We start from the raw sequence: 17,050 nt of genomic DNA, 5'->3' as shown, positions 1-17,050 counted from the left end.
AAATTGTTGCCTCATGGTCTGACAGCTCCGTGACCCTATAACTCTGGTCAAAGCAGGGGATCAACCCTGGTTTAAAGAGAAGAGCAGAAGGGCATGTCAGGAGCAGTACCAGATAAACCAAAATGTGAAGTGAGTTTGTTGAAGCTGTAATGCAGGAGTACCCATGCAAAGCAGTGAATAAAAAAACAGTGTGCAGGACATGGAGTGAAGAGTGGCCACCACCAATAAATCAGAGCAAAGCTCCAATGTCCTGCCACATCTAACTGTGTACCATGTGAAACAATAAGACTGAAAATAGTCATGAAGGCTTCAAAAGCACTGGAACAACGGAAGGGGCCAGCACAGGAGTGTTAAGGATTGAAGTAATTGCAAACATATTCAGCCAAAAGTGCTGAGTGGATGATCCATCTCAGCTTCCTCTTGAGATCTCACCTTAACAAAATCAGCCAATTTGATTCTCTCCATGCTATGGCAAGATTCAGTTGAGAGCACTGGACAGAGAAAAGCTACAGCTCAACATCCCAACTGTGTATACTGAAGACTTCTGTCCTGGATCTAGCCATGCCTCTGGCCAGGGTGTTCTAGAACAATTACAACCCTGGGATCGCCTCGGCAATGCAGAAAGTTGTCTAGCTTTCCCTTGTTCACAATAAGAAGTAACAAATGCAGCTAAGTAGATGGTTGCCCAATCAGCCTCTTCTCAGTCTTCAGTAGTGAGATGGAAGATTTTGTCATCTGAAGTTTCAAGTTGTATTTATCAATAACATGTTAACTGATGACCAGTTTGGGTTTCACCACAAGATCTCAGCTTGGTCCAATTAGAGAAGAAAGGCTGAATGCAGAGGTAAAGTGGGAATAACTATTGTTGACATCAAAGCAGCATTTGACAAAGTATGGTATCTTGTCACCATGGTAAAACTGCTTAATGGGCATTAAGAGGTGAAGGGACTAAATATTTGAACAGCTAAGGAAGGTGGATGTTTCCATTAATGTCCCAGCCCTGGGACATAATTGCAAGAGTTCCTCAGGGCAGTGCCCTACTTCCAATTGTCTTTGGCTCCTTCATCAATGGTCTTCCTCTCATTGTACAATCAAAAATGAAGATGTTTGCTGATAACTGCACAATCTTCGGGTACATTCATAAATCCGCAGCAAATGAGTAGACCAGGCTGACTGAAGCAAAACCAGGACAACAGCACGACATGGGGTGAAAACTGGCAGATTACATTACTTTCATTCAAGCACTAGGCAAAGACCATCTCCAATCACCGATTCCAATGACTTTCCTTGATATTCCAAGGCATAACCATTGTCAAGTTTCCTACCATTAACATCCTGCATGCCACCATAAACCTGAATCACAACTGGACCAACCATGTAAAAATTCTGGCTGAAGAATCTGTAAAAGATTGGGTATCCTGCATAGAGTGACTCAACTCCTAACATCCCAAAGCTTTTTCCTTCCCTCCAAGGAAAAAGTTATCAGTATGATGACATGCTCATCACACAGCTGGATGACAGCAACTCCAAGAACATTCTAGAAACTCCAAATTAAATGAACCTGGCAATGCAGTCTGTTGGTTTGGTACCCTGTCAATCATCATAAGCTTTCATTCATTTACCCCACTTACCCCCCCCCCCCCCCACCAACTCTTCCAATACCAGTGCACAGAAGCTACTAAATGCATGCACTTATCTTGGCTGCTCTGACAGCATATCTGTAATCTCCATCTTCAATATCATGGGCAGCCAGGTGCATGGGGATTCCACCAGCTGCAGGTTCATCTATAAGCAACTTTACTGGAATATATCACAGGTCACAAATGTGCTTGGGAAACTCAGCAGGTCATGGGTTAAGAGATTAAGGAGGTTTACCTGATCTCAGTCAAACCGAGTTTCCTTTCCTTATTTACAATATCATACTTTTCCATAGCACATATAATATTAAAAAAAAAATCCTAATACACTTTGCAGAAATATGACCTAATAAAGGGGCCCACCCTGATATATTGACTAACCATTTCTATCCATAGATATTGCCCGAGTTCCTCCAGCTTCTCATTGTTTGCTGCAGAGGATTTTAGAAGCTTGGTCAAAGTTTGAAGGAATTTCTTAAAGAATGAAAAGATTCCATCCAGGCAGAAGAAATTAAGAGGGAAATTCCACAGCATGAACTAAAGGCAGATGAAAGGAAAGCTACCACTGTTTGACTGTAAGTGATTAGGAGTAGGTAAAATGGAGAGAAGACATAAGAGACCGGAGATAAAGGAAAGCACAGTTTGACAACATAGGTTGTTAGTATTTATAGTAGTCAATGCTTAGGAATTGCTCAGATCAAAATGTCAGGGCAACTCCAAGACTTAAATTCATATCTCTAAGTCAGTGGTTCAACCTCTAGTCATTGGAGTTACATGTTTTCAACTAAACTATAACTGATAGTAAAGTGACACCCTTACCTCTTTGCAATAAGCTTGGATTTACGGTGCCTTCACAGTAGAAAATCTTGAAGCAGAGAGGAAGCACATCCTGAGGGATCTTATCCATTGCTTGCTGGAAAACAACTGCAAATTCTTGAAGTGCAATCTTTAAACTCAATGAATTTACCGATGACATATGAAGACTCAGAGTTAATGAGATAGCGATACTAGACAGCGAGCTTGACATCACCACTTCACAATCAATTTCATAGCATTCCAATTTCTTATTTAGGATGAAGGATTTCCTCTCACAGGCACTGCTGGTAAGGGCAATGATATGCCACTCCACTGCAGCACCTTTTGGCAGATGCGGGACGACGGCAACCACCAATATTCCAGGAACACCTTCCATCATTCCATAACCTTCATCCTGTAACAAAAATTGATGAGGAATATGAGCACAGATCACATAAACCCATGGATCTAGGTTATTACTCTGATTTCTTGCAAGAGATCTGCAGGGTGATATCAAGACTTAAAAGAGTGAAACATGAATTAAGAGTGGGGGAGATTCAAACTAGAGGGCATGGTTTAAGATTGATGGGGGAAAATTATAAGGGGAACATGAGGGGAAATTTCTTTATGCAAAGGGTGGTAGGGATGTGGAATGAGCTTCCGGCAGACGTGGTCGAGGCGGGATCATTGGTTACATTTAAGGAAAGACTGGATAGCTACATGGAGAGGAGAGGACTGGAGGGGTATGGACCGGGTGCTGGTCAGTAGGACTAGGAGGGTGGGGATTTGTTACGGCATGGACTAGTAGGGCCGAACTGGCCTGTTCTGTGCTGTAAGTGGTTATATGGTTATATGAAAGTCTGCAGATGCTGAGATTTTAGTACAAGCACACAGAAATGCTGGAGGAACTCAGCCAGTCTCACAGCGCCCATAGAAGGTAAAGATACATTACTGATGTTTCGGGGCTGAGCTTTTCTTCAAGGTAGAAGCAAAAATCAGGCAGGCGTCTTAATTAAAGTCTAGCAATTAAGGGGGAAGAATGGGAGAGGGAGGAGACCAGACCTAATAACTAAAAGGTGTTAATTGGATATGATAAGAGAAAAGGTGAGAATTGATTTTGGGTCAATGAAAGGAGACGGAGGGAAAAGGGAAGAAAGAGAAAGAGCTAGAGGAAAGGAGACATAGTGACAAAGAAAGATGGGGGTAAGTGGGGGGGGGCGGAAAGTTTAATAGAAACCAGAGAAGTCGATATTACTGCCATCCAAGGCTTCAAAGCTAATGAGTGGGTGCTACTTTCTTGCTGAGGCAGACTGACGAAGCATTAGGGGCAGTGCAGGAATTAAATTTCTCAACAGTTTTCAGCAGGACGATGCTTATCAAAATAATTTCCAATGAGCAAACAAACCTGCGAGCAAAAATTTAAACAGGTCAAAGTGGAAGTGAATTGTTACTGCAAAAGGTCCAAAAACCAGTTTCAGTGTGTAAACAAACAGCCATACCCTTCAAAGATGCAAACTGAAAGTTCATGTGAAGAATTCCCTTTGTGTTTGAAAGTTGAAAATACCTGCAGTGAATCCAATCATTGATCAAAATTGAAATTGTACTCTTTTTGGATTTTTTTTTCATCCTCGTATTACTCCAAAACATTTTCCAATGGATTCAAATCAAGGCAAAAACAAAATCAAGATAAGCAGCAGCAAAATCGAAGACTACGGCTCTGCATTTTGACTGGGATAGGCTTTCTTGGTCAGGCATAAACCCATCAGGCTCGAATTAGTGATTCAAAGGCTCATAATTAAATCCAGTCTTGTGTAAAGATTCTGCCCAGCCTGTCCCTTTCATTTAAGCTTTCAACAATCCTGAACAGATCCCAATATGCTAAATTGTGTTGATAGCATCACATTTCTGATTTTTAAAAAAAACACATATATTGAATGCAGTTCTGAGACAAGACCACTATTCAAGGGTCAACTTCAGCACTATGTCAGCAATGGATTTTTCTGTATAAGACTTTGAAACTAAAGCTCGACCTCATTTGCTTACTAAAGACGTGCATGCCCACTGGAGATCACTGAATAGTATTGGCTAGCTAAGCCCTCGCTCACCCAAGAAAGCAGGAGCAACTGTATTGATCACTGACACTCTGGCTGAGTTCCACTATCTTGGCACTTAGTAGAGAATAAATGTACAGCTTTAGAATTGCTGAAGGTAAAACTATGGCACGCCAATCAAAACTATGGCTTGATAATGGAATCATTTAGAATTAAACACAACGAACTACTGGAACTATTTCTGGATTTATATGAAGCAGACAAATTAGGTACCCAGTCCCAATCACTTCTGTGCTTCTGGTTATTATGGAAATATTTTTATTCTTCATTATGTTGAATGAGTTTAAAATCAAACCGCACCTGCCACATTTGTTTTGAGGCAGAAAGATCAATTTTTAAAAATGACTGAATTTAATATTATGAAACAAGGAAATGCATCTCTGATTCCTGAGGAAAATTAGTCCAGGATTCAGCAGCAGTTATTTCAGGTGAATATCGTCACTTGGTGTTGATAGGAGTAGGTGGTGGGGAACAGGAGGGCAACGTTTAATTTGGGTTTAGTCTTCATTGTTGACTAACTACTGGAATGAGCATGTTTCCTTTGGAGGAAAATCATTTGTTTCAGCACTCAGGAGGGTGATTCCTTATGCATATATCTAAAGGGGCTCCCTTGGAGTGGGCAAGGTGAAGAACTGAGGGTCTTGAGAAGCTCAAACAGCTCTACAGTGTGCAGATTTTGGTGGGGCTCAGAGGGGCACTCTGACTCTTCCTGGTACCTCAAAAGTTTGAAAAACATAATTAAATGCATCTTTCAGACAAGATTCAGATGGCCCCTTAGACGACCATTGATTTGGCTTCTCAAAGCTTTATGAAATGAGCCTGCCATGCTGTATTTGTTCCAAACGACTTAGTTTTAAGAGGAGCATTTTCAAAATTGCAGATTAGTTTTTTTCATTCCCACTTCCACTAAAATTGGTTGATACATTTCTCATTGCTTCATTTATTGTCAATTAATGTCGTAAGAGTATAACCTGTGATTGAATACAGAATAGCTACGATAACAAAATTTTAAGGTTAAGAAACAAATTCAGGAATTAGCCATACGAGACATTCCACTATTGGGCAGAAATTTCAAATTGTGAAATAGAATATTTATAACCAATTATTAAGCACTAATTTTGCTTCACTGCCAGACTTGCATAACATCCAATTCTTTTTGTGTCCAAGCCTTTATTGATCCCAGCCTTGAATATACTCAATGACTGAGCATTCATAGCACTCCAAGGTGGAAAATTCCAGAGATTTACAACCCTCTCCGTGCAAAGAATGTTCTTCTCCTAACACTATTACATGGCCAACCTCTTACTGTAAGACAAAGGTGTTTTAGAACCTGACATGTTCCGCTCACTTTTCTGAATGACGTCTTAGTCTAACCTTAGTCGATATATCTTCAAAGGACAACCTCCTCCCCTACCATTGTACTCTTCTTGGCTTGGCTTCGCGGACGAAGATTTATGGAGGGGTAATGTCCACGTCAGCTGCAGGCTCGTTTGTGGCTGACAAGTCCGATGCGGGACAGGCAGACGCGGTTGCAAGGGAAAATTGGTTGGTTGGGGTTGGGTGTTGGGTTTTTCCTCCTTTGTCTTTTGTCAGTGAGGTGGGCTCTGCGGTCTTCTTCAAAGGAGGTTGCTGCCCGCCGAACTGTGAGGTGCCAAGATGCACGGTTTGAGGCGATATCAGCCCACTGGCGGTGGTCAATGTGGCAGGCACCAAGAGATTTCTTTAGGCAGTCCTTGTACCTCTTCTTTGGTACTAGGAACCAATTAATTATCAAAATACCAAGTTTTAAATGCTAACTATTGTTAGATGTAAAAGATTAAATTAGTACATTTTTAATACAAGGATTAGGACTTCTCAAATCACTATATTAATAGAGAAAAATCATTAGATTGTTCTTTAAATTTAATTTAGCGTGACAATAACCCAAATTTCACTTATAGAAACCGGACATGTTAGGATTCCATGCATTCAGACAGGAATTTCACATCTCACAACAGTAAACCTCATGTAATTTCATGAAATACGGAAATGCACTTTCAATCTTTTTCGGTAAAAGCTATAGTCCAATAGTTGAGCATTTCAAAATATGCTTTTGCCATGGTGACATCACAGTGAGAGAATGAAATGTAACTTTTGATAAAAATTCGACTGCCCTTTAAAAGTTATTTTCCCACTTGCTGTTTGCTTCTTAAAATGGATGAAAAATGAACTCAACAAATTACTCAGTGAAAAAAAAATCTGAATTTGCATCAATAAGGCCAGAGCACTTATCCCTCTTTCAATTTACAAGATCAATTTTCATCCACTTGCACTTTCTGAGTGGTGTATAATAATAGGTTACACATACTCTATTTCACAACTAGGCTACTAAATTACTGCAAGGAATATCCATGGCTTTTTTTTCTACAGGGCAACATATTGCTGCTTGATTGTAGTGTAGAGTTTAAATAAATGTTAGCAGAGACTAATTGTATAGAAACAGCAAACAATCACACAAGTATCCTTGTTGTACAAGGAATGGCAAAAATAGAAATGATTTTACTTCAAATTGCGAGCACTTGAGATACAATAACATTTCAGAGAGCATTTTGCTTTTGGTGTATTAGGTATGGCAGGGAAGCAGTGTAAAGATACCGACAGATAAATGTTGCATTAGCACTTACACAGGCAAGCTATTCACCTTCAGGAGACAAATTCTATCCTTGTCAATACTAATTCTACTCCAAGTGGTAGAAAACTGTTTGAAAAGATGAAAATTAGAGCTCTGTGCTGGAAAAGGCCAAGCTCACTCAAGCTCAAAGGCCATTTGTTGGCCCAAGGTGCTGAGGTGCAGCTTGCAAACATTTCCACAACTTCCAGGTCAACCTATTAATCCAGAGTAAACTTTAATTATTTTTCTGTTCAATCTGTCACAATTTGTAATGTCAATACACTTCCACATAAAACAGACCGATCCTTTAACATTGTGAACATTTTATGTCTATGAATTGTGGAAATTTTATTTTAATACCACAGAGAAATGGAAATTAATTCAATTGTTTGACATGTATAGTGTTATTCTAATAGAAATGTAGACAAATATAGTCAGAAATTTCTTCAAATTATCATAATACATCAACAAAATTCAAAAAGGGTTTCTGATGTTTTCAGTAACTTTAACAATTTTGTAAGCATTTAACTTAATTTTTCTCCTTTGGGCAACTCATCCTTTAGTTAAGATAACAAAACTTATCCAGAAATTGGATTTTATTAATTTTGGTATGCTAAAATATCATTATGTTTTGTGCTCATATCAAAATGGGACATCTGAAATTGGTCAAAAAGGGACGAAATAGTGATAGGGTGGGTTACACCCTCAGAGAAGCACTGAAATGGACCTTGTGCTTTACCCTAGAAGATCAGGCTTGTGAACATAGTTGGCAATGCTAATGATGTACAGAAATTACAGAACGATGTTGGCCTTTAAAGGTATGCTCCCAAAAAACAATAGCAGCTCGGGAGTAAAGAGTCTTGATGTCTCGATGCATAATAAATGTATCAGAACAGATTCTAAACAAGAAATCTGCAGATACTGGAGAACTGGCTCAAAACACAAAGGTGGCGGAGGAACTCAGCAGGTCATGCAATATCCATGAAAAGCAATAGGCAATCAATGTTTGGGCATTTTGTTTTCCATGGATGCTGCATGACCCACTGAGTTCCTCCAGCATTTTTGTATTCTGTTATCAAAACAGATGCATTGTGTACCAAGGGTTAAAGTGGAAAACAGGTGATCCAGTCTGGCAAGAAGGGGCAATGTTGGCTCTTCCAACATTGAGAACACACACACCTTGGAACAATAACTATTGCATGTCTAGTAACAATATTAGCTCCATGCCCAACATGGGTGAAAAGTTAGGTCTACTAAAGTCGACTGTGCATGCAAGCCTCCTTGTCCAATTTTGTAATCGGTGAAATCTTGCCTGAAAATGAACATTAGAGTGGTCTTATCCAGGTGAAATTGAAATCGAGAAAATGGGTGGAACATACAATGCTAGAGTCAAGGCATTTTGACTTGTGTTGTTCAGTGTCTGGCCAGTAGGAGGCAGGATTTAAGCACTGCAAACATGGATGACCTTGCTAACAGAATTACTGAACAATTGCAAAGTTTAAAAAATTTTTTTTTCTTTTGCCCTCCAATAGGAGAAAAAAAATCACAAATTAAACGCTAGATAAAATGAAAATTTTAAAAAAAACTCAAAAAAAAAGAAAAGAAACCCCCCCTCCCCCCAAAAAAAACTACCAAAAGGTAGTAATCCCTAAACAAAATTTGGGTGTGGATCACCCACCAGTGGCTGATGACTAATAGAACTTAGAGCAAATCTCTCCCTCCCCAGCTGAACAAAGAATAACATCAAAATATCATAATAACATAAAAAATAAAATAAGAATAAGAAAATTCTTCTATTCATCCAAGAGATTCCAAACTCTGAGACCCCATTTCAAGAGAAGTTGGACTCTTTCCATTCCTGTTTTTCCCATTTCTGCCATTTCTTCCATTTCCAGAACAACCAGACTTTTCTTTAGGAGACAATGGTGGACTACGTCTTTGTCCTCTTACATCTGGCAATGAATCAGCAAAAATCATTGCTTCATGTTCATTCTCAAAAAACCGAGATTGATAGTGTCCATAAAACACCTTCAACACTGCCGGATAGCGAAAAGTAGACTTATAGCCTTTACGCCACAAAACTTCTTTAACTGGATTAAATCGACGTCAATGTTGAATGACCTCTTGACTCATATCGGGATTAAAAAAAACTCTGCTATTCTGAATCAATAACGGAGTTTGTCGTTGTCTCGCATTTTGCACTGCTAGACGAAGTATTGCTTCTCTGTCCAAATAATTCAAAGATCGAATTATTACAGGTCTCGGTGGTTGACTAGGAAAAGGTGTTCTTCTTAAAGCTCTATGAGCTCTTTCCAATACCAAGCCTCCAGAAGAAAAATCTTGCCCTAGTACTTGTGGGATCCAGTCTTTAAAAAAACGAAGAGCATCTTGTCCTTCCATACCTTCTGACAAACCAACAATTTTCACATTATTCCTTCTGCTTTGATTCTCCAAGTAGTCTATTTTCCTCTCTAACTCATTTTCACGTTCTCGCAATTCCATAACGTATTTTTCAACCTTCAACACTTTTTCTGTATTAGAAGCCACTTGCTGTTTACATTCCAAAAAAGCAGACTGAAATTTTTTAAAATTTTCACAAGATGCTTCCACACGTGCTTTAACTGTATTCAATTCTGAACTTATCCTTTGAGCCATCTCATTCATTATAGGCTGGATGACAGCATTTAACTGTTTACATTGTAGCTCAGAAAAGCTCAGCCCTGCTTTCTCTAACATAGTGGCAGACCAAGGTAACTTCAGCTCCTGCTGCAACTCAACAAAAGGCATTTTAACGGTTTTACTGCGGGTCTGGACTCCCAGCGAAGGAACCCTGACTTCCTCAGGGGGTCGACGCTGGTCTCCCCCCGCAGCTCGCTGTTTATAAAAAAAATCACGGAGGAGATCGAGATCTTCAGGTTGGAATGCTTCCTGAAGCGTTTCAGGCAATGGAGTTGTCTTCCTGCGTGCTCCCTCCGTTAAAATCGGCAGGCTGCCAGAATCAGGATCCACTTCTTGGGAACATGTACCTTCCTCCAGAGAACGGGTAATTCCAGCGCTGTCCTTCACTTGGTAAGTAGTAGACATTTTTTTTTCAGCTCCCACAGGCAATCTTTGTGGTTTAGGCACTAAGGAAGTTAAACCTGAAGCTGTAGTAAGTTGTTTAGGCCCCAAATCTTCAACACTTCGAAAATGTAACTTCTTCTGCACTTGAGGTTTAATCTTTTTACCATTAATGGCCATAACAGTTCCTTAATACTTTAAACTAAAATTTAAAAAGCTTAAACTTGAAAACAAGGGGTTAGAAACGGGTACTTAAAAGTCTGGCCAGAGAGGTTGAGATCCCACGTCTAGACTCTACGCCATCTTGCCACGCCCCCAACAATTGCAAAGTTAAGGCAAATCAGTGATGGGTAGACATACTTCAGATGCAAACTTGGTCAACAGTGGCTGCTGCAAAAATAAAACCTTGCAAAGGAATATTTTTTTCATAGTATGACCACAGGCACCTAAAACTCTGTCAGTTACATGTCTTCATGCACTCAACTCAAGACCAGAACTCGATAAAAATGTGATAGAGTTGTGGGCATTCATTGAACATTTTACAACTTAAAAGCAAAATAATTTATCAAAATCTGTCACCTTGAGTAGTTATTTTGTCAACATTTGCAAATAAATATAATTTCAAACATGTTAAAGCAGAAGAGAAAACTTTATTATGTTGCCATTTGAGCAATTTGAATGTCAAAAAAATACAGATGCTAGAAATCTGACATAAAAACAGAAAACACTATAAACATACAATTTGGAAGGAAAGAGAACTAGCTTTAATATTAAGGAAAGGCTTTTAAGGAACCCATAACCCTATTAACCCTATTAAGGAAAAACCCATAACCCTATTAAGGAAAATATTAAGGAAAGAGAACTAGCTTTAATATCTCAAGTTGAAGAACCTATGTCAGACCTGGCAAAGAAAAACAGCAAGCAAATTAGTTTCAAGGTATAGAGAAGGTGGGAATCAATCCCTGTGAAATATTTCCATTCCATCATGCCAACCAGGAAAATGAACCCATTTACGCATACATAAATGTGCTGCAGAAACTCAGCAGATCACACAGCATCCATAGGAAGTAAAGGGTAACTAAATGTTTCAAGTCTTTCTTGCATCTACAGCCTTTTCTGTGTAACTCCATTTATGTGCACTCTCTATTTTTTGTTAGCATGACAATATTGCCCCATGTGCACTACTATTTATTTATTTTCCACAATATATTTTAATCAATCATCTTAATAAAGGCCATCTGGAAACTCTCTGTGCAACAAATCCATCAGTTCTCCTTTATCCTAAAGTATCTTCAAAGTACTCTAATAAATCACTCAAACATGATTTCCCTGGTCAGTATAGACTTGGTAGGCCAAAGGGCCTATTTCTGTTCTGCTATGATTTGTTCCACAAATACATAGTGAGTTTGCCTGATTAGTAACATCTTTTCTAAATTTTCTGTGGTAAAGTCTTTAATACAGCAGATGTTAAATGAACTGCTCTGCAATGCCCTGTTTTCTCTTTCCCCTTTTGGATAAAGGAATTAAACATGCTCTTTTCCAATCTTAGGGAAGCTTTACTAAATTCAACTGGTATGGTTCTTCAGTGAAATGGATCGGAGGTCAATCCACAGGACCATAAGAGCGGCAGAGAGGATTACTGGAGACTCCCCACCCCCCATTGACATGATCTGCTGGGATCATTATCTGAAGAGGACACACAAAATCACTGAGCTCCCTTCCTCCCTACACATAGCATCTTTCAGTTGTACCTGTTGGGGAAGAGATACAGGAGTACCAGAGCCAGCACTATGAGGCTGAGCAACAGAGTCTTCCTGTGGGCAGTGAGAATGCTGAATAACCAAAGGAACTCTCACACTAACCATCCGAGACTCTCATATATACCAAACAATATTTATTTGTATAGATAAAATACTTGTCCTGCATATGTTTTGTTTGTCTGTATACATGTTGTATCTGGTTGTGTGTCTGCATGTTTTGCACTGAGAACCAGAGAACGCTATTTCGTCAGGTTGGACTTGTACAATCAGATAACAATAAACTTGACAACTCACTTCTTTTATGACCCTAATGTGGAGGTCCAGCAGGACCTGGCAATTTGATGGACTTGAAGATTTTGAATAAGTCAATCGATAACCTAGCAAAGCAATTCCAGATTGTGGCCCATCAAAGAGGCTCCACAACACTTCCCGCAAGATGCAACAGTAATCAATCTCCTTTTAATATCCACAGCAACAAAACTAGATGACAAATTTCGATGTTACTGCTCCAAATTAAGATGTTTTTACAGAAATCACATGATTCTGGTGATCAGCTGCTACAAATGGAACTAAATCTAACAACCGTCAGTTTGTGACATTCAAGGGATGGATTCAAAATTTACAAAAAATATATGTAGATTTCTGCTGAAATTCCACAGGATACATCTTTGTAAAGCTCAAGTTAGAACTTTTCTGACAGCTATTTAAGGATGGAATACTGTCCCAGGGCCATATGGAGAAATTAGACTCTGTTTAATTTCTAGACCAATGGTACAGGTCAGCAGTTTAGTGCCCTACTTTTGGAGCTCTGGAATTTCTCAACTCCTTCCTGTTAGTTGAGCCAAATCTAACTTGCGTTACTTTTTACTCGGCAACTATTTTGAAAGGATTCTAAACAGGCAGTTGGCATAAAAAGACTATTGTTTAATTTGAGTGCATTTTTTGCTTCCCTACCCACATTATTCAAGAGAAATTCCATCCTTCTCTGTCAATAAAAAGGTGCTCTTTTGTATACCTGATGTAATCTGATCTATATTTAGAAAAGTGCAACCTTTTCATGACCTTTAAAGATGAGGCAAGAGCACTTGTCAGGGGACTGATTTAATTATCATGTACAAAAAAATAATGCTGTCTGCAGTTGAGAATTTGTAGAAAGGATAATCTATGCATTTTAAGATGTCTTATACAATTAGTTAGGCAAGACTGAGGCACAGTAACAGACTGGCTTTCTCTGGTTCTTTTTATGAACTTTCAGTTGGAATAATTCATCCCTCATCAAACTCAGGATCAAACATCAATTTATCAATTAAACTTAACTTATCAATTAAAACATTTCAATAGCTGAAGCTGGTGAGATCGCTGGATCTCTGAATTCATAGGGACTTCATAGTTCCAGCAACTCAGGGTTGATCCTCAATTTATGTGCTGTCTGTGTGGAGTTTGCAGGTTCTCCTGTGACCACATGGGCTTCTACTGAGTGCTGCTTTTTTGTACATCACAAAGGCAAGCTAATCAGGTACTATAAGTTTATCCCTTTGTGTAGGTGAGTGGTAAAAAAATCCAAGAGGAGTTGATGGGTTTGTGAGACAGAATAAATTGTAGGAACAAGAGGAATGAGACTGATAGGATTGTTCTGTGGGTAGTATTAACCATAGTTTGTTGGGAAAGTAAAGAACTTACAAATAAAAGAGGCCACCTCCAATTCAAGTCGGAGTTGTTAAAAATGGTAAAACAAATGTTCTTTATTTGAGCGTATCCAGCATTAATATGAAGGCAAATGAATTAATGGCACATATAGAAATAAATGCTGATAATCCAATGGATTGCAAAGTGACCAAGGATGGAAATTATATATTCCAAAGAGAACATTGAAAAGCAATGAGCAGAATCAGATTGGGTGGAGCTAATATTGATGCAAGTTGTCCATAGGCACTCAGATAAGCATGGTAATGTTAAGGATAATATAAGTGATATAAATGAGTAAATTAGAGGTACATATAACAATGGTTCAACACTAATCATGGAGGACTTAACTACATTTGGACTGAGCAAACAAAATTAGCTGTGTGTGGCGGATGAATTCATTGAGTGTGTAAGAAATCATTTTCCAGATCATTGTGTTAAAGAAGTAATGAGAAAATATTAATTAATTCTCTTGTATTTAAGGGACCCAAGGGAAGAATTATCATAACATAATTTAACATTATATAAAACATGAATGTAATTTATTTTTCAATCTTTTTTATTGGTTTTTATAATAAATACAATGCAATGAAGAAATGGGAATGGAACTGAAAATACATATCACATATGTGTATATATCAAGATAAAACAAACAGTATAAACTCAGTCCCCCTCAACTGCACTGGTTGAAGACAGAAAAGACATCAAAAATATTATATATAACCTCCCCCCCCCCCCACTAACCTACTCTATTTAAAAAAGAAAACTAACCGAAAAAAAATGTTATGCTTGAAACCAGACTCTAAGTCTGAAAAAGGAAGTGTAATCTGAGGCAAAAAAAAACCAAACTGCTGAAGGAACTCAGTAGGTCAGGCAGCATCCATAAATCCCGAGGGATGGGTGGCCTTTCAGTCTGAGACTTGTGTAGGGACTTGAACCTAAACATCAATCATCTCTTTGCCTCCGAAGGCATTGCCTGACACAGTGAGTTCCCCCAGCAGCTTGTTTACTGGTACACTTAGAAAGTACACGATCAAGTATGGTAGTAAACATAGCTCACATTTTTTAAAAAATATAGAGTTTTTTTCAAATACATGTCCATGTTCAGGCACAAAAATCACAAACAGAAAAGCTGCCCATAGATGTGACTAACAAGGGAAGTTAAAGACAGTGTTAAATCAAAGCAATCAACTTCTAATGATGGTAAATAAATTGTAAATAAATTGTAAACCCAAGGATTGAAAAAAAACCAGAATTCAATAAAGCAGCACCAAATCCTTGAAAGAGAAGCAAAAATAGAACTTGAGTAAATATGAGCGAAACAGAAAAAGAGATCTTTGGATATTTATAAAGATGAGGAAGGTATACTTTGGGTAACAAAAAGATAGTACAAATTACATTGAGGAAAAGCAAAATCTGACAGAAATTAAACAAATATTTTGTCTCCGTTTTCATGGGACATAAAAAGACTACCAGTAATATTGGAGGGAAGCAGATGTTGAATGAATGAGCTCAAAGAAATTAGCTCAAGAAATAAAAAATACGATTAAGGAAATGAACAGTATTGGAAGCTGATAAATCCCTCAGAACTGATGACATGCATCCCAAGGTTTTCATAGAGATGTGTGGATATAGTGGAATCATGTTATTTTATGTATTTTAGGACAGTTGCAGCAGACTACATGGAAACAAGTGGAACCCCTCTTTTTAAGAAAGAAGGGTCTTATTTGGCTTGGCTTCGCGGACGAAGATTTATGGAGGGGGTAAAAAGTCCACGTCAGCTGCAGGCTCGTTTGTGGCTGACAAGTCCGATGCGGGACAGGCAGACACGGTTGCAGCGGTTGCAGGGTAAAATTGGTTGGTTGGGGTTGGGTGTTGGGTTTTTCCTCCTTTGCCTTTTGTCAGTGAGGTGGGCTCTGCGGTCTTCTTCAAAGGAGGTTGCTGCCCGCCAAACTGTGAGGCGCCAAGATGCACGGTTTGAGGCGTTATCAGCCCACTGGCGGTGGTCAATGTGGCAGGCACCAAGAGATTTCTTTAGGCAGTCCTTGTACCTTTTCTTTGGTGCACCTCTGTCACGGTGGCCAGTGGAGAGCTCGCCATATAACACGATCTTGGGAAGGCGATGGTCCTCCATTCTGGAGACGTGACCCATCCAGCGCAGCTGGATCTTCAGCAGCATGGACTCGATGCTGTCGACCTCTGCCATCTCGAGTACTTCGACGTTAGGGATGAAAGCGCTCCAATGGATGTTGAGGATGGAGCGGAGAAATACACTTTCAGTTAAAGAGAAAAATTTTCAATCTATTACGAAGGAAATGATACCAGGATGTTTATTTTAAAAAAAATAGAATCATGCAAAGTCAACATGGATTTATCAAAAGGGAAATGATGTTAATGAATGATTTTGAACTTTTAGATATTTTAAATAGCACACAAATAAATGGAAATGACGAAGTGATCATCTGGATTTTCATTTGGCCTTAGATATGACGGACATAAAGTTATAGGTCAGAATAAGGGGTAATATATAATCTTGGCCTGAGAATTGGTGAATGGATAGATAATAAATAGTAGGAATAAGTGGGTGACTTTTTGGCAGTGTGGCTGCAGGGGTCGCCACTGATATGTGCAAATTTCTTTGCAGGGATGGTGTCTTTCACATGGGGGAATTTAATAAAAGAGGCTGCAGTCCCATGTTAAAGTCTTGACCATTCACGACTGCCATGAGAAGATTTTTTTTCATCGAGAAGGTGAAAAAGGGATGAGAGCAGTAAAACAACAATTGGCAGCAATTTTATTGAATAGTGAAATAAGTATGTTCTTATAACTGAGGTGGAGAAGGTTGCATATTTCCTGCAAAGAGACAATAACACTGAATGTTACTTCAACCTGCACAGTTTTGATTATTTCAAGTCAAAACACTTTTTAACGAAGAATCTGGACTTTAAACCTTGAGAGTCTCTAGCACCATTTTGAAGTGCAATGTCACATCATTACTCTTTTAATCTCCGTGGGTGATAGTTTTTCATTTTTAAATCATGGCACATGAAAAGCTTTCATGTTCTCTCATGCAAACATGCATCACCTCAGAATGGTAATAGTTGCCTGGTAAATGCAATAATCAGGGAACAAATTAAAGCCTAGTGGTAGGAGGGAGCACATATCGACAAAGTATGCGAGATCCCCTCGCAGTAGGGGATACTAATCACATTGTGAAGTAGTTCCTCTGTACAGTGCAAGAATGTTGTTTAAACAACAGCAAGACTACTTCCTCTGCTTTGATGTTTCACTGCAGAAGTAAGTAAACCACTTACTTTCATACACTTTAGAATGATCTACAAATGCAACAGGAGC

At 38.9% G+C, this 17,050-nt stretch overlaps 1 protein-coding gene across 9 annotated transcripts in view; it reads right to left on the bottom strand.

Moving 5' to 3' along the window:
- Nucleotides 1-17,050, bottom strand: part of dph6 (diphthamine biosynthesis 6) — a 307,319-nt gene that overhangs the window by 40,263 nt on the left and 250,006 nt on the right. For all 9 annotated transcript variants that reach the window (XR_011351225.1, XM_069916657.1, XM_069916656.1 and 6 more), the window contains one exon: nt 2,457-2,847. Coding sequence is in view for 8 of the 9 variants with exons in the window: in XM_069916657.1 (XP_069772758.1) it covers nt 2,457-2,847 (391 nt within the window). In the remaining variant the exon portion in view is untranslated. The remainder of the gene's footprint in view (nt 1-2,456; nt 2,848-17,050) is intronic.

This window comes from Narcine bancroftii, chromosome 2 (assembly GCF_036971445.1).
Source record: "Narcine bancroftii isolate sNarBan1 chromosome 2, sNarBan1.hap1, whole genome shotgun sequence".
In the NCBI taxonomy this organism is placed as follows: Eukaryota; Metazoa; Chordata; class Chondrichthyes; order Torpediniformes; family Narcinidae; genus Narcine; species Narcine bancroftii.
The sequence above is the reverse complement of the archived record's forward strand: the minus strand, read 5'-3'. Positions and strand labels throughout refer to the sequence as shown.